A 20,771-nucleotide genomic window follows, 5' to 3' on the forward strand; every position below is an offset into this window, starting at 1 on the left:
GCTGTCGGGTGCTCATTATCGAGGGAGACCCTGGCCATAGGGGGAAGGGCTGGAGCTCCCGTGGTGGAACATCTGCTTTGCATGCACCTTCAATCTCTGGCATCGCCAGGTAGGGCCAGGATAAGGCTCCCTGCCTGAAACCTTGGGAGATCTGCTGCCAGGCAGCATCAACAATGCCGGCAGCTGATGGGGCCAATGGTCTAATTGATTCCTAAATGGCCAAACACAGAGAAAATTCAGTGGCGGCCTACAGCATAAACAGGATGGATTGGACAACAGCTCACCGCCTTAAGGACATCTGAGGCCCAAACTTCACGAGAGGCGCAAATCAGACAATCCAAATCATTCGCATCTGTATTTTAATTTTTATTCACATCCCTGCCTCACACCAGTCAAGAGGCTAGAAAACCATATAAAAGCACCTGTTCAGTGAGCAGGGAGATTGAAGTTTCCAGAAAGGAGGAGAGGTGTTTTCAATACATTTGTAGTCTCTGAACGGCAACTGGAACGTCAACCTTGCGCGAAGGAAGCCCCGCTAGAGGCTTGGTGTGGGGTCTTCACTCGCCAACCTAAAGAAGGAACCCGTCCCTTGTCAGCTCAGAAGCAGATACTTTCCAATATAAGGCTGCTTTGAGTGTCCCTCTTTTCTGCTCTGTTTCCTCTCCATGTCCCAAGAAGCTCGCTCTATTGGTTGCGAGACGAGAGAGGTGCACCTAATTCTCATGTTGGCTGCCCCCACCAGCTCTACCCAATAAATAAGGGGACAACGGAAGATAGCTATCTAGGCAGAGGAAGACCCCAAAGAAGAAGTGGGGGCACCTATGTTCCTCCAGTGATGGGGCTGGACTACAATTCCCATTGTCCCTGATCGCTGCCCATGCTGTTGGCGGCTGACGGGAGTTGAACAAAAATATGGAGGACCACAGGCTCCTCTAGAGGGAACCCAGTGCTGCTACAGAGCTAAGAGGGTCAGGAGACACCATGCAAAGGAAGTGCAAACTGGGGGATGGAAGGAAGAGAGAGAGGCACATGTGTGTGTTTATTAAGTGTAAGAGAAAACACAGTCTGACAGTGAGGGAAAGGTTCTGTCCCGGAAAGCCTTCTCCTCGACCATCGTTCACAGCAACAAGAAGCTAAGCCGCACACTGCAGGACAAGGGGGGTTTCCCCCCGCCCCACCCAATCCAACTGTAGTCTTCTGAAAATGATGTCCTTTCCTGGCATTTTGTATCTTAAGTCTCAGATGAGAGAAATCTCCAAGCCCCACGACAAGCGAGAGGCTGCAAAGGCAGGCAGCGGGGAGAAACCCGTGTGCTTTCCTCACGTCAGCGTGTGATAGGTGAAGCGTAGGCAAGGAACCTAAAGGAAGTTACACAACAGGGGGCTGGGGCGACTGAGAGCTAGAAGGGCCCGCAGCCATGCGTGCCCATGTTCCTATTTGGCCAGTCTTCTACCGAAAGGGCCACTTTGGCCTCACAGAAGGAGGGGAGGGGAAAGTCCGGGAATCAGGGTCGGATTAGTGGCTGCCGAGCATGTTTTTAATCGTCCCTCATTTTCCCTGCAGGGAAAGTTAGAGCTGTGAGTTGCCAAGGCCAGGCTGCTCTGGCCGGGTGCGAAAGGGGGCAGGGGGGTGGGACCCCACCACCACCCTAACTGAGCCAGTTAAGGTTTTGATTTGGAGATGGCCAAGCCGATGAGACCAGCTAGCCCGGCAGCACCCAGAGCCATGCCGCCCACGATCGCCATACCAACCAGGCCATCTGTGGAGAGAGAAGAGGGAAGAAAGGCGTCATCCTGGAACGCTAGTTAAGGATTGAGAGGCTCCTCAAGAGATCTTTGGACTGAAGCCTGCGGGAGGGGGGCTGGACCAACCCGGTTGCCATGGGGACCAACTTTTTCCATCACCACCTTTTCAGAGGAGGTGGTGGAAGAATAGCTGCTGCCACCTCCCAGGCCGACGGCCCTCACCCTCTCATTGGCCTCTGGCAGTGCAGAAGTGATCCCTGTGCCGTCTTATCCAAACGAGGCACCCAGTCCTCATTGCTGGTACTTAAGAGCTGTTGAAACACCTTTCCGTCTCCTTGAGAAATACTAGGAGGCATTTCGTAAAAGGCGCTCAAAGATGGTTGGGTGTTTTAATGCATTCTGCTCTCTGAACGCATCAGCTTAGTTTACATGTCCAAAGCACGATGGTTTGTTGGGCAAGGAGTTACGAAGAGCGTCCCTGGGGTCTCCCCATTCCTACACACTTGAAAAACAAAAAGCCTCCTCGGTTTGTTAAGCCACATTTCCCCCATTGCTTCCAAACTGAGAAACTGTTTTGGGTGATCCCCACAAACCTTGCGTGAAAAAACATCTCGGGCTTCAAGACCCGGCATCTCCAGCTTTGGCTGGGAAAGATTCCCTTCCTGAAACCCTGGAGAGCTGTTGCCAGTCAGTGCACTGAGCTAAGCGGACTGACACAGGCCTCAGTTTCCTATGTGGAGTCATCACTTGGTTTGTGAGAAATTCCCCAACCATGGTTTACTGGGATCAGAATTACTATGTTTGAACAGAGCCTTAAAAGGTGGGAGGGAAAGGGTTGCGCTCCCCACACCTGGCCCCCTAACCTTTCTGCATGGCCCTCTTGATGAGCTTCTCCAGCTCCATGGCTTGTGTGTTGCTTGGCTCCGTCTTCAGCAGCCCCCGGATGTACTTCAGAGCTTTCTCATATTCCTACGAGAAAGAGAGAAGAGCGTTAATGCACTGTGTCTGGGGACATCATGCGCAGTACCCTGTTGCCCACCACAGATGGAGTGAAATGGAGGGAATCAGTAAGTGGGGAGTTCTAGCTTTGGGAAAAAAGTGATGAGCTGGATGGAGGCTTGGGGACAGTCAAGGAAGGTGGGGAAAGGAGCTACGTACACTTAGAACTAGGGTCACCCAACAATGTGGACCATGGCTGTGGTCAGACTAGACAGAGCACCCTAGCTAACCTACCGTATATACTTGAGTATAAGCCGACTTTTTCAGCACATTTTTTATGCTGAAAAAGCCCCCCTTGGCTTATACTCGAGTGAGGCAGGCAGCGTCGGCAGAGGGACGAGTGGCCCGAAAGGAGCCCTTTCTCGCCGCTGGTCCTGCTGCTGCCACCTGCAAATGCGGGCAGCAGCAGAAGCGATGGCGGAGGGACGAGCAGCCCGAAAGGAGCCCTTTTGGGCTGCTTGTTCTTCCTCCACTGCTGCTGCCACCACCAGGTTTGTGAGGTGGTGAATCGGCTTACACTCGATTCAATAAGTTTTCCTAGTTTTTTGGGCTAAAATTAGGTGCCTCGGCTTATATTCGGGTAGGCTTATACTCGAGTATATACGGTATGTAAGGGCTGCTGAAGTGGGTTTCAAACACCCCAAGAAATGAAGTCCATTAGCAACAACAGCTCAATGAAACCTCCACATCCAAAAGGTAGGATGCCTCCAAGGACCGGAAAACAGGGACAAACAACAGGCAACAGTCTGATTCTCAAGCTTCCAGGAGGTCATCTGGATGACCACTGCTGAGGGCAGGATGCTAAGGAGAGAGAATTCCTCTACAGGGGAAACAGGGACAGTTCAAAAGTCTCCTGCCTCAGGACGTTAAGCTCTCCCATTCCCCCTTTTAGCTCAAGGCAAGGAGTTTAACCTGCACAGGAGATGCAAACCCCACAGAGAGGTGGATGGGGAGAGCGGTGGCTGCTTGAGCAACGTTCTGAAGTCCACATGCCAGAGGTGGGTGGAGCAACGAACACCACCTTTGTAGAGTAGGCTAGTTTCTATATGCACACTTGCAGGAGGCATGATTAAAAGACACTTTACTGCCAGACAAAAAACACTTGGGGTGGTGTTGATGCAGAGCGAGTAAGGGGTGTGGCTAGGGAGCATCCCGAGGGCCAGGCAGAGAGGCCTGGAGGGCCACACTTGGGCCTGAGGCTCTCTGCCCCTGCCACAAGTTTTGAGAAGGACAGGATTTGAAGTGGGGGGGGGGGAATCCAGGGCAGAATCCCACCAAGGTGTTCCTGCTGGTGCATGGCTGCTCAATGGAACTCCCTCTCCCCATGTGCCCTGCAGGATTAGGGAGTCCCAGAGCAGAATGGAGGATGCATGAAGAGATTTGGGGAAATTCCGTAGCACAGCTACTTTGCTGGATACTGCCCTGGATTTCTTGGCTGCAAGCCTAACACTTTCCCGGTAGCACAACCCAGACCCCAGCAATCAACTGCAGCTTGCCATCATTTGCACTGACACTCTCAGGGCTGCAACCCCAGACAGTGTGAGACCCACTACAAGCGATAGAACTCCCTTGCGCAGGATTGCACAGTTCAGATCGGCTGTGTTTTGCACCGCTCCTTCCCTTTGGGCCCAAGCTCCTGCTTATCTCGCGCCGTTGCCTCCACACACACGCCCCATGACTGAAGAGGGTTATGATCTGCTGCTCTCGCAGTCTATAAAAGCGCACCGATAAAAGGCCAAGCTGAGACTGATTCTTGTGGGCACCACCCTGGTTTTGACAAGGTTTATGGAGTCGGGATTAGCTGCCAGAGATAAGAAAGGGCCTGAGGTAACGGGAAACGCAGGACTTTCACCCTGGAGAGGAGAGTTAACGTCTCCCTCACATGGTGGGGGAAGCGAGCGTGAAAGATAGGCAAAGTCTCAAACACTGACTGAGGATCTCTCCCCCGCTCGCCATTTGGCAACCCAGGCAGAAAACACATCTGTTGCCTATCTGCAAAAATCTCCAGGATGCAAAACATTTTGAAGTTTTCCAATCTGTGTAAGGAGGAAGCGGGTGAAAAACAGAAGCTCAGCTTTCCTTAAGTCAGATTTGGGGACAGAGGATGGAACAGGGGAAGACTTAATGCAGCCTCCAGCTTTCTGTTGCCTGATTGAATCCTCTTGAGTGCCAACTGCTGCTCTTCTCTATATTCATTCATCGGAGCCCTGAGGATACAAACAAATGCTATGCGGAGCGTTCTGTGGAGCTAGCCCCTGTGGATGCTGTCCAAGTGAGGGATCAGCAACTAGCAGCCCTGGGCCAAATCAGTTCCAGTTTGGAAGAAAGGGGCAGAAGCTGGGAGAGGTAATGAGGAAGAAGAGCTCACTTGCTTGACGCCACTTTGAAGAAAGGAAGAACGGATCTTGACCTTCCTTCCCTCTTTGCCTCTGTCCCACTGACTCGATGTCAGATGTTCTCCTCCAGAGAAGAGGTGGAGCGCTGGATTTGGGCAGATCATCACCTCCCCACCCCCTGCACAGAGGCCAAGCTCAACAGGTGGGCAAGTCTATCTGTCAATCACCTGGCACCACAATGACACCAGGAACATATCAAGTCAGAGCATTGGGTCATCTAGCTTAGTATAGTTTGCACTGACTGGCAGCAGCTCTCAAGTGAAAGTCTTACCCATTTTTCAGCCCTTTTTTGCCTACATGACTTGGAATCGAAACATTTATTGTTGTTTATTTATTGTGTGTGTGTATATATATATACATACACACACACACAGACACACACACACACACACACACACACACACATATATATATATATATATATATATATATATATATATATATACACACACACACATATATATACACACACACACCTTCCACCACTTTCTCGATGGAGCTTAATGTGGCTTACATGATTCTCTCACCTCCTCCTCTCATAGAATTGTAGACTCGCAAGGGAAACGCAAGGGTCATCTAGTCCAACCCCCCACAGCAACCACCATGGTCCTAGTATGACACTCTAACCACTACACCACACTGCTCCCATGGGCTTTGCAAGTGCCAACAACTGGCTAATCATCGGTTCACAAAGCACCATGCATGAGACTTTTCACAGATCAGTGGGCCCAGCAGACCCCCTTTCAACCTGTTCTTTCCCTGACCTACACCTGACATCATGTACACTATAGGGTGGGTGGGTTCCCTGAACAGTCTCACAGCACAAATAGACAGGCTTGGTAGGCCTAATAAGGCCCGAGAGCTAGAGGTGACCCCGCTGCTGCTTTAGAGGAAATTACCTCCCTAAAAAAAGTTAAACTTTTCGTGGATTTTAACTATAAGCCTCATCGGGATCCCATCTCGCCTGAACAACAGAGGTACAAATAAAAGCAGCTCCAAACCAAAGGAAGCAGGCAGGGCCACCAGCAGAGACTTACCTTCAGCCGGTAATTGCCCACCGAGAGGTAAAAGACATAATCACGCTGCTCCTCTTTGTTCCCTTTGGGCAGCAGCTCTGAAAATAAAAGGGTCAAGAGTGTAACGTTTACCTAGATCTGTTTAGAGAGAGATGGGTCTGAGGGTTTCTCCATTTTACCTGCCTCCTACAGCTCACGACACATACAGACACAAAACACAAAAATCTGAACTTGGAACTAGAGTAACCCCACCTGGATTCCTGACAACCGAATCCCAAATGACACCCTGGTGCCTGGACTTTGGCAAGCCGAAGGTCAAGAGAGTGTACAGGGAGCTGCCGTGCAAGGAGAGCAAGGACACTGTGCCAAGGAGGTCATGCCCGGCTGATGAAAAGACAGAAATGGGACAGATGCACACACTCAAAAAAAGAAGGGGGAGGATGTGCAGAGGCGGAAGAACAGGAGGCATCTCACCCGCTGCCACGTACACACAAAAGGTTTTCTCTCCCCACAGCGCAGAAGATCCTTTGATACTCCAAGGGAGGTGGGGGAAAATTCATTAGCAGAAGTTTATGGTGCGGAGAAATGAGTTTTTTTCTCCCCTCCCCAACCAATAATGGCAGAACGTGGGAGCTGCTCAATTAATTGACTGGCAGCAGATTCAGGGCAAGCCACGCAGAAAAACGTACTTATTCGCAGAAAGCATAATTGGCCTGTGGACCTCTTTGCCAGTTAATGTGGTGGTGGGTTCAGGTGGCTGTGAAAGAGGGCTGGGCAAATCTCAGCCACGTTTGGTAGATGAACTTCCACGTTCAGAGACAGTGTGCGGCTGAATACCAGGTGCTGGGGGAGAAGGGCTAGTCACGCCCCCCCGTGGGCTTGCTGGAGGCCATATGATTGGCCGTGGGGCTGGGCGGAAGAATGCCGGACTAGAAACACTTTCGGTCCAATCTAGTAAGACTCTTATTAGAGCAAGTGCTTGCAGGTGGAGATGTTGCAGTGTAAGAAACTCAGATACAGTGGTACCTTGGTTTACAAACTCCGCAAAACTGGAAATAGTGTCTTGGTTTGAGAACTTCACCTCGGTCTAAGAACAGAATCCGAACGGTGGAAGGGTACCAGCAGCGGGAGGCCTCGTTAGGGAAAGCACGCCTCAATTTAAGAAAGGTTTTGGTTTAAGAACATACTTCCGGAACAGATTAAGTTCGTAAACCAAGGTACCACTGTATATAAGCTAGGAGCCAAATGGATCTTTAAACCGAGGTTGTAGATGCCAAAATGGAATGCCTAGTTGCCATTTTGGGGTAAAAGGTAAAGGTAAAGGACCCCTGACAGTTAAGTCCAGTTACAGACGACTCTGGGGTTGCAGTGCTCATCTCATTTTACAGGCCGAGGGAGCCGGCATTTGTTTGCAGACAGTTTTTCTGGGTCATGTGGCCAGCATGACTAGGCCGCTTCTGAAACCAGAACAGAGAGGTACCTATTAAGACGGCTCTAAGGTCTTCTTCTGCAAATGTCAGACTGACTGTGACTGAGTTTCACTGAAACATCAGGCTAGTTCCAATGACAACCTTGAGCTAGGTTAAGAACTTGGAGGACTTAAAAAAGAAAAGTCACTTGACCCAGGGACAGTCCACATATATACTGGCCCATCCCTACCTGTTTTTCTTCATGGTGACACAAACCATTCATAACGTAGAAATATTCTTCACAACTGTGACCAGGGCAGTGGGATGGGGTAAGTGAAGACAAACTATAACAATTAACCATAACGTAACTGCTCCTGCTCAGGCTGCACAGAAAAAGCATTTTGGTTCCTGAAATTGGTTCCAATTGCGCAAAAAAAATGTAACAGATACGATGTGGCATTAGCGTGTGAAAACAATCAAGACCCAAGGATCCCCAGGCATGCACCTCCAGACGGTGGAGATGTCAGGCAGCATTCTGGCACTCAGGCTTCTTGGTTGCAAGTGGTCAATAGCCAGGTGCAAAATGTGCCTGGCTAGTTTCAAGCACTGGGATGTTTGTAATAAAAACTACAAAATAACCAACAAGAGTGTACAAAAAGGACACACTGTGGAGCTCAAATAAATAAATCAAATCAAAATGGAGTGGGTGTTTCAACCGCTGTTTTGCGATTAGGTGGAACAGCTTACTGGATGTCTTGCTTGGCAAGAGAAATCAAGGAGGTAGCTCGGTGGATGTTCTGGTCTATGGATCTACTGCTCACCTTCCAGGAGTACAACGCCCTTCTTGATGTCCTCGTTGTATTTGCTGCGGACCAGGCACCAGGCGTACTCAAATGTGGTCCCTTTGGAGACATTGCCTGAGCTCACCTCAGCATTGTACTTCTTCTCAAATCTCTGTGGAAAAGAAGAGAGGGATGGTTAAGCTGACACCAAAATGTGCCTTTCTGCCCCACTTTGCCCACCCAATTCACAGGTTTTTCCTGAGAACAATACGTCAGCAGGGGTCAAGCTGACACGATCTTGGCCACAGTAGGCCACCAGAGGGCAGGTAGCAGGCCTATAGATCATGAAGGAGTGACAAGGGACTCTGGCCCAGTGTTAGAAGCCGAGATATGAAAGCTAGGAGCTAAATGGCACCTTAAACCTAGGTTATGGGTGCAACAATGGAATGTCTAGACACACTTTTTTATAACAAGAATACACAGCTGAAAATGAATGAACTGCAGCTAATATATTATGTTTATTTTTCACATGGTCTAGTCCTTCCCCTGCGAAAGGCACCTAGAACAATGGGAATTATGAATGCTGCTCTGGCCTATGGTAGAGCTGCTTCCATTGGGCCACTTGCCCCTGGTGGGCGGAGCCAGGAGCAAAAGTGGGTGGAGCCACAGGTGTGCTAACAGCCTACATTCCAGCCATGCAAATGTCAAGAATTACACACACACACACACACACACACACACCCCTTCATTCAGATGAACAGGATGCACTGACTCACAGGGACTTTTCAAGCAATCTCCTATACACGCACCGAAAAGACCAACCCCAGACCTGCTTAGCTTCAGCAACCATGGAATAACCAAAAAAATGTCGCAGATTCCAACAGAAAACTACTGGCAATGGATGGCAGGGGAAGGAGAGAAAGACAGACAAGGAGAAGCAGTTCGGAATTCCAAATATTTGGTGCCATTTCTCTGCAGGGCAACAGTGAAAGGGTTGGAAGATCCAAGAGTTTCCTTTTCCGGCTTTTCAAAAAAAAACCACCACCCTAAATATTTTTTTGTACTTGTGCGTGGATGGTGCCATCTCGGCTACTCACCACCGAACTTCAGAAATAGAAGGGGACAGGTGAAGAATCAATTATGAAAGAGGAATGATGTACAAGCACATAAATTTTGACAAAGGTCAGAGAATTCAGCTCTACCAGTTGGGAGATTTATTATTATTTTAAAGCAGTTGAGTACCTAGTAAGGACAGATGATTCCCAGATGAGGAATTGCTCCAACAGGAACCAGTGACCCTGGCTTAGCAGCCGGATCTTCTATGAAGCCTTACGCAAGCATCAAAAAAACAAGAAGAGAACAACAAGCACCTCCGAAACCAGACACTGGTCTTTTTGTCTCCCATCAATGGATTTGGTCCGGGCAGGTCGCACCAACTGCCGCCCAAGGCTGCCAGGCTGTTTAGTGCTGGAAAGTCAAAGGGGGGCTCTTCGTTCCACAGGCACACAAACAATTCAATGCCCATTTCATAAAAGGGCTCAGAAGGGAACATTCAGGGGAAAGGGCTGTAGCTCAGTGGCAGAGTGCCTGCTTTGCGGGCTGAAGGTCTTGGGTTCGATTCCCAACATCCCTAGGTTGGGCTGAGACACATTCCCTGTTGGAAAACCTGAAGAGTCGCTGGCAGTCTGTGCAGACAGCACTGAGCTAGGTGGACCAATCTTCCCATTCATTATACGGCACCCCACCCTGTTTAAACAGGGCCATGCAGTTGTTTGCAATTTTATTGGGTAGCCAGTCATTTTAATGATTGTTCCATACTACTATTAATTGTGGGTTGTTGTTTTTTTTACATTTCCGTACTGCTGCACACCACCCTGATATTTTATGGGTACTTTTACCAGCTTATCAGTAAAATTAGTATAAAGAAATATAAAGATCATTCACTCTCACAATGAAAACAATGTGACCTTCAGCGGGGCGGTGGTGTAAAGAGGTTTGAAGTGATGGCTAACACCAGCCAAAGATCTGTCCAAGTAGCTGCATGACTTCTCAGAAGCCTGCTCAAAAACCCGCGTTTACTAAAAACAGCCGCTCAAGGAGAGGAACGTCACCTGCCATAAAAGCGCCCTTTTAATTTCATCGGAAAGGAAACAGAACTGTTTAAACAACACTCTGGTTGCAACACCACTGCTCAAAAGCCTGAAAACACCCAAAGGAGGCCAAGAGAAAACCTGAAAAGCACCTTGTCCTATATGGGATGGGAGCTGGCAGAAAGGAGTCAGCAACTAGCAAACCGCCCTTCCACTTGCAAGCCCAGAGGCAATGGGAGCAGGAAATGCATGGAACCTGCTGCCAGTTCACTTTTGGGTGGGGAATCCGTAGCCCTCAAGATATTGCTGGAGCCTCCAATTCCCCACTGGGCCAAGCTGTCTGAGAATAAGGAGAGATGGGGCTCAGCAGCATCTGGTGAAGGGTCACTGATCCCACCCATCTTACAGGGTGTCATGGTAGAGGACAGGCCCCCTTCGTAGTATGTGGACTGAATTAAATCCAAAGAGGGTAAAAACCATTGATTGAAACCACCAAGGGGGGGGGGGGAGAAAGAGAGAGAAATAAATCAACTGAAAGGCACACCAATTTAAGTCATTATGAAACAAATTAACTTGAGAAGCCAACATTCTCAAGGAGTCTGCTGTAGGCTCCATGAAGGATCTTGGCAAGAGATAGGATGACAGCGCCTGGAACCCAGCACCAGTGAAGAAGGCATGTTAGTCCCTGCAGGTCGAGGAGGCACATCCCAAATAAATACACTGAGGCTAAGCTAGGAGTTCTCCCACCAGTACCAGCCCCCACCAATTTATTATTGCACAAGGTTCTGCAGACTGGAGTACACCTGAAGCGTTATCTTCAGGGAGAAGCTTGGGGGGGGGGGGAATTACCCCCAACAGAAGCTTCCTACAAGGAAAAGGATATACTACCACCTGGGGAGCATTCTAAAAATGGCATCCCTCCACCTTTAGGCACTGCCTATGCCATGGCACTCCTCATAGGGAACTGATCACTGCAGACCTGCGGTCATCGCCAACAGCAAGCGTCCCTTGCCAAGGGTAGAATTTAAGGCATGTCCACCTGCCTAGGATTGCCATACGTCCAGAATTTCCCGGACACAGCTGGCATTCGGCCGTCAGAAAGGGTGTCTGGGAGGAAATCGCTTAAATCCGGACGTATGGCAACCCATGTTGGAAGTGTAGATTTTGGCGAATTTCCTTTAAAATAGCTCTCTTTTCGTTTGTGATTTTTGTGTCCGGATTTTCACTTTTTGAAATATGGCAACCCTATACCTGCCCACCAGATGACAACAGGTGGGTGGGGGGTTTGGGGGGGCAGGAACAGCATCCCAGGCCAAATTGGTTCCAGGCCTAATTAGCTCACAGGCTACTAGCTCTACAGCCTCCAGGGAGATTGGATTAATACAAGGAACATTTCTTTAAAAATGACACCCATCCATCTACATTCTGAAATTGCACTGCCCACTCCTGCACCTCAAGATTCAGCCACCTCAGTCAGATGCACGCACAGATCAGGCACTGGCGTTTTAAGAGGCAGGCCTCTGTATTAAATGGAGGTTTCCTTTTAAAACTGGGTTATGTTTCGAGAGAAGCACACATGCCCTGGTCACAGCCAACAAAGTATCATGGATCCTTCTCCTCTAGCCATACTGTACTCACCATAGTAAGTAAATTTCAGGGAGGGGGATTTTATTATTATTAAGATGTTTGCTATATTAAGTATTCCCGCAGCTACTCAAATCAATCCATGCTTCCCCCCCTACTCTTAAACACATCAACACAGTTCAGATGTTAAAGCAGGGCTCGGAAGCACATGACTCTCCAGATACCATGCGACACCGCTCCTCCACATGCAGCTGCTGGGTGACCTTGGGCCAGTCACACTTCTCTGAAGTCTCTCAGCCCCACTCACCTCACAGAGTGTTTGTTGTGGGGGAGGAAGGGAAAGGAGAATGTTAGCCGCTTTGAGACTCCTGAAGGGGAGTGAAAGGCGGGATATCAAATCCAAACTCTTCTTCTTCTCCTTGACAGTATTGTATGACTTGACAGGCGCAGCTCCCAAGAGTCCAAGCACTGCAATTTTGATGTTCTGTTATATTAAGTATGATATTCTACTGTAATGTTTATTGACTGTATGAGAGCTACTTAATGGAAACTGGCATGGAAATACAATAATTAGCTCTCACACACCCAAAAGGCAAGAAGTCTAAATATTCGTGGTTTGAACAATAAACAATAGTAAGATTTGCTTTCCAAGTCATGGAGATGCATCTCTCTGTCCTGTATCCACAAGCTCCTGCTTCTGATTTGGGTAAGTGTCTTACAGATATAAAGAGTGTGCCAGGATTTGGGTAAGTGTCTTACAGATATAAAGAGTGTGCCAGGAAGAAGTGCTTAATTTCACAATTGCTCCCTTAAATGCAGGTAGATTCTGCAATACAAAAGGAAACTAGTTTTAGACTGCATTCCTGTGCACTATAGAAAGCTCTGTTGGTACCTCACCATGCCAGTATTTCTACTCCCAGGGGAACTAGCATAGGTCATTGCAAGCCGATATTGGTCATTATGACAAAACATTAGCATGTATTGTTGTGGAGTAACCATATATGAATGAGAACACCAAAACCACAATTCAAGTCTCCAATTTGAAAAACCAGCCCTTATTCATGGTCACTTAAAATACACCCTGATTGTTTGTCATTGTGTAAGACATACACGCCATGCGATTTTCCCATTTCCAGAGGGGTAGCTTGGCTGCAACCAACTAACAAAGCATCTTGTGCCACCTGGAAGGCTAACAAATTTATTACGGCGTATGCTTTCGTGAGCTATAATCCATTTCATCAGATGTATGAAATGTCATCCTAGGTTACAGGTGTACTTAAGGTTAATAGACGGGGCAAGGTATTATCATCACTGAGGTCAGAGGAATGAAATGCAGAAAAAGTACAAGACTGTGATAATTATGTTATTAAGAGTAGCCATTCAAAACAAAGTTGATGACACTAATACAGACATCCTGGAAATTCCTTATTGTTCCATACCTTTCCTCCTTAGTGACTCAATTGACCCTGAATGCCCAATTCCAACTGCACACAGCCATAGAAACCTATGGTATCTTCTTTCCTACGTTAGCACAATCAATATAAATGCAACACGTAGGACCAAACAAAGCACCAATTCTTTAAAGCCAAACTGCTGCTCGGAGAGTGCAAAAACAGCAGCTGCACTGGCGGGGGAAATGTCACAAAATCAATGCTGTCTTCTGGAACAAATAAGGCTACAACTCTAAATGTACCTACTGGAATGAAACCTACACTGAATTCAACAATACCCATGCATAAGTGTACACATTTAGGCTTGGGCAGTTAAGCGCTCAAGAGCTATTGGAAGTGATTTGATGCCCCCTAGTGGATTTGCTTCACTTCTTATGTCAGTTAGGTAAAGGTAAAGGTACCCCTGCCCGTACGGGCCAGTCTTGACAGACTCTAGGGTTGTACGCTCATCTCACTCTATCGGCCGGGAGCCAGCGCTGTCCGCAGACACTTCCGGGTCACGTGGCCAGCACGACAAGCTGCATCTGGCGAGCCAGCGCAGCACACGGAACGCTGTTTACCTTCCCGCTGGTAAGCGGTCCCTATTTATCTACTTGCACCCGGGGGTGCTTTCGAACTGCTAGGTTGGCAGGCGCTGGGACCGAACGACGGGAGCGCACCCCGCCGCGGGGATTCGAACCGCCGACCATGCGATCGGCAAGTCCTAGGCGCTGAGGTTTTACCCACAGCGCCACCCGTGTCCCTTATGCCAGTTACTTCCTCACAAATAAATCACAGAATTGTAGAGTTGGAATGGACCCCAAGGGTCATTTAGTCCAACCCCCTGCAATACAGGAATTTCAACTAAGCGTCCTTGATAGATGTCCCATCCAACCTCTGTTTTAAAACTTCCAAGGAAGGAGAGTCCACCACCTCCTGAGGGAGTCGTGTCCTCTGTCAAAGAGCCCTTACAGCACGGCCCTCCAGATGTTTTGGAACAACAATTCCTATCATCCCTGACCACTGGTCTTGTTAGCTAGGGATGATGGGAGTTGTAATCCCAAAATATCTGGAGGGCCGAGTTTGCCTATGCCTGCCTTACAGTCAGAAAGTTCTTCCTTATGCTTAATCAGAATCTCCTTTCTTGTAACTTGAAGCCACTGGTTTGGGTCCTACCCTCTGGAGAAGGAGAAAACAAGCTTGCTCCATCGTCCACGTGACAGCCCTTTAGAGATCTGAATCATTTGATTATAACCACGAGGCTTCAATTACTTGATCTTACAAATCTAAGAAACCACCTCTTCTTCTTTATCATGGATGTGGGTGTATGCATGCACTGCTCCCATCTTTAGCTCCATTGCCAAACACTCTCTGCAATACAGAACTGTGGGGGGAAGCACAGGGCACCTTCTAGGATGCTGTATTTGTGTAAGAAGAGGAATGGGAAACCAATGTTCCCCCAGATGTTGCTGAACTGTGACTCCTGTCAGCCCCAGCCAGCATGACCAGTGATCAGGAATGATGGGAGCTGTATTTCAGCAACATCTGGAGGACACCTTGTCATGAAATTCTACTCAATCCAGAGCAGATTCCAATTTATAGTTAGCAGAGTAAGAACTTAAATACGTTGTAGGATTCCGGAAAAAAAAGACCAGAGGCAGTTGTATTTCATCCAGCAGAGCTTTACTGCTATTGAAGGCAAATGAGCATAATGGTCACAAATCCAATACATTCAGGATTGGCACTGTCCATAAGAAATCCAGTTACAGCAGATTTAACTTAAGCTTACAACAACTTATAGTAAGTCTAAAAACTATACAGTGGTACCTTGGTTCTCGAACAGAATGCGTTCCAGAAGCCGCAGAAGACGTGCCAGGCATTCGGCTTCCGAAAAATCGTTCAAAAACCGGAACACTCGCTTCCGGGTTTTGATAGTTTGGGAGCCGATTTGTTCGGGAGCCAAGGCATTTGAGATCCAAGGTACAACTGCATATAAAACACGACACCAGAAGGAAAAGAGATAGAAAGAGAAAGTGAAACCCAGGCTCCTTCTGCCCCTACTTTTATAGTCAGCATGACCTTGACAGAAGAGATAAAAGAATCAGTTTAAGCCAGCTGTACATCATGAACCTTCTGCTTGTTTCTCTCACACAGAGAAGCTTCCAGAACCCTTTTGAATTACGCAGAATAGGAAAGATCTCTACACATCAGATCAATACTTACTGATAATACTTTTTATTTATTATTTTGATAAGCATGAACTAATACACAATTCACATAAGTGACACATTGTTAATATCACATTTTAAACAGAATTTGTTAATACAGGTTTAATTTGGTGTTTACAATAAAAATATTGGTACCAAACTTCAGTTTTCAAAACATGCTACTCTTTATTGTTAAACTCCTTAACGTATTGTCTATCCTTAACATATACTTCAAGGCTTCAAAGCACATACATTCCAGTAATCCTTGAGTGTCATCAAGGTGCAAAAAATGGCACCCAGACATTCTGAGGTGCTCGCAAATGGAGAACCTTTAGGCGCAAAATGTGCCTGGCGCCCTGCTAATTTCAAACCCCGTATACAGTATATACCTCAGCTGTCAGCAAACCCTGCTGTCCAGACATCCTAACTGGAGAACAGAAAAAGTCACTGCCATGAAACTGCCTCAATGTGTACGGGAGGGTGAGGGTGGAATGACCGATCACAAGGAAACAGGAGAAACCAGCCCATTTTTTTCTTGAGCTCCCTCGGACACCTTGATGAGGGAGCAGAGGAGAGCAAAACATACGGAGAACATACAAGCCTATGTATAGCATAAGTAGCTAACTAAATTAATTTACCTACATAATTTAAAATCCAGTTTGTAGCTAATATTCATAATCATAAACAGTAGCATCCAGCTAAGCCAGAGTAGTGCTACTCTGATCATGGCTTAGCTGCATATCACACTAAATTAATAGAGAGAGTCCGTGTGTGTGTGTGCTGAGAGGATCACACCTTTTCCAGCCAGAGGGCCAAATTGCATTGTGGGCAATCTTCCAGGGGCCACATTCCAGTGATACGTGAGGCCAGATTTTACATTAGCTACATTTTAGCCATATAGAAGCTACTCACTCTCCAGCCTCCATCCAGAGAAGCAAGAGGCATTATTACAGCATCATAGTTTAATGCTACACATAGAATCATAGAGTTGGAAGAGACCACAAGGGCCATCGAGTCCAACCCCCTGCCAAGCAGCAAACACCATCAGAGCACTCCTGACATATGGTTGTCAAGCCTCTGCTTAAAGACCTCCAAAGAAGGAGACTCCACCACACTCCTTGGCAGCAAATTCCACTGTCGAACAGCTCTTACTGTCAGGAAGTTCTTCCTAATGTTAGAGCTGTTCGACAGTGGAATTTGCTGCCAAGGAGTGTGGAGTGTGGTGGAGTCATAAGCCAAGGAGTGTGGAGTGTGGTGGAGTCATAAGCCAAGGAGTGTGGAGTGTGGTGGAGTCATAAGCCAAGGAGTGTGGAGTGTGGTGGAGTCATAAGCCAGGCAAAAAAGTCTTGAGGGAGATAGGGGGTACTTTCCCTCACTTGAATCCACTCGAGTCACTCCCAGTACTTCCCTTCTCCATACGGAGTGGCTGCCCAGCACTTCAGCGGAGGAGAGTGATGCCTCTTCCTAGGCGCTACCATGAAGCATTTCCGCTGGAAGCTCCGGCTCCACCTCATCTTCAGACCGGACATATGACCCACAGCACAAATGCAAAAGGTTACAGGAGGGTGCATTTTTTTAAAAAAAGGAAGAACCACCAAAAATCAGGCCGTCGGAGAGGAGCGCGCGGGGAAGGAGAACGAGTCGACCAGGACGGAGAGCAGATGGCGGCCATGCTGGGCCAAAAGGCCCGTCCAAGCCCAGCTGACTCCACGAAACTCATAGGCACCGCCCGCACTCAGTGGTCCAAGGTAGACTGCCCCTGGACCTGGAGGCTCCACTTAAATCTCGCGGCCCGCGACCAGAGCCAGGAGAAGAGGGAGACACAAACACAAAACCCGCGCGCTCCTCCTCCTGTTAAAAAAGGCTCCGACTCACCTGCAGATCCTCCAGCGCCACCACTTCGCTGAGCACCGACTCCATCGCGCTCAATCCAGGAAGCAGGGCCGGAAGCGGTCCGGCGACGGAAGCGGAACTTTAAAAATCTCACTCGGTCGCTCTAGGACGGGAGAGGGAAGCTGTCTCTATGGCATCCCTTCTCAACTCTCCCTTAGTGCAGCCACGCCCCCTTACCTCGCGCGCCTGCGCACGCTCCCTTCCGCAGAGAAACCCCGAGAGGTTTAAATGCGCCCGCGCGCTTGTTTGTGCGTTGGTCCGTTTCCACGGCAGCGGGGAGGGCGGGGGGAGAGTCTTTTGCCGCCGCCTCCTTCCATCTTCACGCTCATTGGAGGAAAAGGAAGCGCGCTTCCTCGTGTTTCCAAAACCAAACGCCAATAGGAGGCTGCCATGGCAACCTCGGGAAGCAGGAAGCGTCATAGGCTAGGCGCGCTTTCCCATAGAAAGTAATGCAAAATGGATTAATCCGTTCCAGACTTTTAAAAACAACCCCTAAAACACCAATTTAACATGAATTTTACCCTCTAACGCAGGCATCCCCAACCTTCGGCCCTCCAGATGATTTGGACTACAATTCCCATCATCCCTGACCACTGGTCCTGTTAACTACGGATGCCTGCTCTAACGAGACCTTAAAATGAAAGCAATAAACAATGTACTGCAGGCACACAATCAGTAGCTGAACTGGGTTCCACACAGTCACAAAAACAAAACAAAAAAGCCGCAAAAACAAAGGCCTGAGGTGGATAAGGGCAATCTGTCCTTCCAACTGTTGCTGTAGTATATTGTTAGGAGCCACCCCAAACTCTGCCCAGCTGTGCATTACATTCCAGGGGGTATTTGCCCTCAGTGTAGGACCACATTTGGTCCCATTTTTGCCATCTTCTCTGATGAGACAATTCCTCCTCCTTTGGCACAGGCCAAGTCCACACTATACATTTAAATAATCTCTCTCCCACCCCCCACCCCCACCCCCCGCAACAAAAGACTCCAAGGAACTATGGTTTGTTACAGGAGCTCAGGAGCTGGGAATTGTAGCTCTGTGAATGGGTAAACTACAGTTCCCTTGATTTTTTTATGCATGTGGTTAAATTTATGGTGTTTTTGCAGCTATAACGTGACAGGCTGCCGATTGCCAACCAATGGCAATGTCCATTTTTGTGTGATAACTGTTCTTTCCCTAGAAAACACACACACTAGTTAGCAGGCACTTACTGGTAATTAGGACAGGGAGGTGCAGCTCAAGTGTTCTGCTTCATGTTTGAACCTGCCCTCAATTACATGCACTTATCTGCTATTTTCCTAATGGTAATTGGAATAAAAATAATCCTAACTATTCCCTTGTCACATGCAGTTTATCTGCTCTTGGTGGAGATGAGGGCGTTGCCTGAGCTAGTAATGTGTTGCCTTATTTGGTTAATGAGACAAAATTAGCTTTAGGGCAGGAACTGGTTTAATTACATAAAGCAGCTGGGAATAAATCTGCAAACAGGGACAACCCACTTGCAAAAGTTTCAAAAGTTTGTCCTCAAGTAGAGCTCATGGAGATTCCTGTGCTTTTTACAGCTGGGCAAGGGGCAGAAACCCAACAGGGGGGAACTTTCGCCACCAATGCATCTCTCGACCTGAAAAAGCGGCACCCATTTAATTTCCATATTCTCTCTGCCCCTGAAAATGTGGTTGTTTTGTAGGAATGGCTGAGCGATAGATCACTGCCTGCTCCTGATTGTTCACATAGAATCTCTGTAGATTTTTCATTCTGTTAAGAACAGAAGAAGAGCCAGAGGCTCATTTAGTCTGGCCTCCTGTTCTTACAACCAGATGCCTATAGGAAACCCACAAGCATTGTCTGAGCACAACAGCACACTTGTGATTTCCAGCAACTGGCATTCAGGAACATACTACATCTGACAGTTGAAGGGAAACGTAGCTGCTGATAGCCTTATCCTCCATGAATTTGCAAAATCCTCTTTTAAAAGCATCCAAAGTTGGTAGCTGTTATGTACTGAGTTGAATAGGATCCAAAATGCAGCAGTCTGATTGGTCCTAGAACAATAGGATTCAGAATGCAGCAGTCTGATTGGTCCTAGAACAATGTAGCAGTATGATTGGTCCTAGAACAATAGGATCCAGAATGAAGCAGTCAGACTGGTCCGCAGGAGCCACCCAATCCAATTCCGGGTGGAAGTGAATCCGCAACCTGACTGGCCTACAGGAGAATCCCAGAATTAGTCAATCATGTGGGGCCCATTGTGTAAATAATGTATATAAAGCAGACATTTCAGGGGAATTTCCATTCCTCACTACTCTGAGCTGAATAAAGAGCATGAAATCCACACTTGACTCTGAGTATATTCCAGTAGCCATTGCTACATCTTTGGGGAGCAAATTAAGTAGTTTAACAATGCACTGTGGGAAGAAGTACCGTACTTCTCTGTGTATAAGACATTTTTTAAAATTATAAAATAATGGATAGTGCAGAAGGGGGACGATTGTCAGCCAAGGCCTGCTGTTGATTTTTGGCAATCCTCCAAAAAAAGGCTCAGCAACTCTGGTCAACTTCCCCCCCCCCAAAAAAAAAGCTTAACAACTCTGGGCAATCTCTCCCCCCCCCCTTTTCTTAATTTGGAGTCCCCAAAAATAGGGGTCATTTTATACACGGGGGCATGTTATACACAGAAAAATACAGTACCTTCTTTTGTCTGTCCTGAATTTTCCAACATTCAGTTTTACTGGATGCTTACAAGTTCTGGTGTTAATAAGCGTGAGGGTGGGGGATTTCTCCACTTTCACACCACACACGTTGTTATGGCTCTGCATCAGGTCTCCACCTCCCCTCTTCTCTAAGCTAAATACCCCCAGATACTGTAACTTTGCCTCATATGGGAGTTCCTCCATCCCGTAATAATTTTGGTTGCCCTTTTCTCAACCTTGGCCATTGGTTAACTTGAGTTTCTCACCACTGGTCGGAAGGAAAGGCTTTGTGTTTGCACGACCCCTAAGATTTCACAGCGTGCTGGCCTCCTTGCCCATCATGAGGTCTAGAAACCTATTCAAAAGAAAACAAAAGAGGGTGAAGTCCACATCAGACACAAAATTCCACACTAATGTGACTCTGTTGCACATACCCAGAATTCACACATACATGCAATACAGTCCAGGCATTTACCGGGAGGGATCCAATCCAGGTGACAAAGGAAAACGACGCATGTGCCATTTT

The 20,771-nt window shown here is 47.8% G+C and overlaps 1 protein-coding gene across 1 annotated transcript; it reads right to left on the reverse strand.

Annotated features, from left to right (window-relative positions):
* Positions 1-345: 345 nt before the first annotated feature.
* On the reverse strand, positions 346-17,693 carry FIS1 (fission, mitochondrial 1). The gene is made up of 5 exons (XM_081168252.1): positions 17,534-17,693; positions 8,387-8,519; positions 6,178-6,254; positions 2,609-2,714; positions 346-1,759 (listed from the first exon to the last, which is right to left on the reverse strand). The coding sequence occupies exons 1-5, from the start codon at positions 17,576-17,578 to the stop codon at positions 1,662-1,664; spliced, it is 459 nt and encodes a 152-aa protein (XP_081024378.1). The 5' UTR covers positions 17,579-17,693; the 3' UTR covers positions 346-1,661.
* Between the last annotated feature and the right edge of the window lie 3,078 nt (positions 17,694-20,771).

This window comes from Podarcis bocagei (assembly GCF_964188305.1).
Source record: "Podarcis bocagei genome assembly, chromosome: 13".
NCBI classification, from domain to species: domain Eukaryota; kingdom Metazoa; phylum Chordata; class Lepidosauria; order Squamata; family Lacertidae; genus Podarcis; species Podarcis bocagei.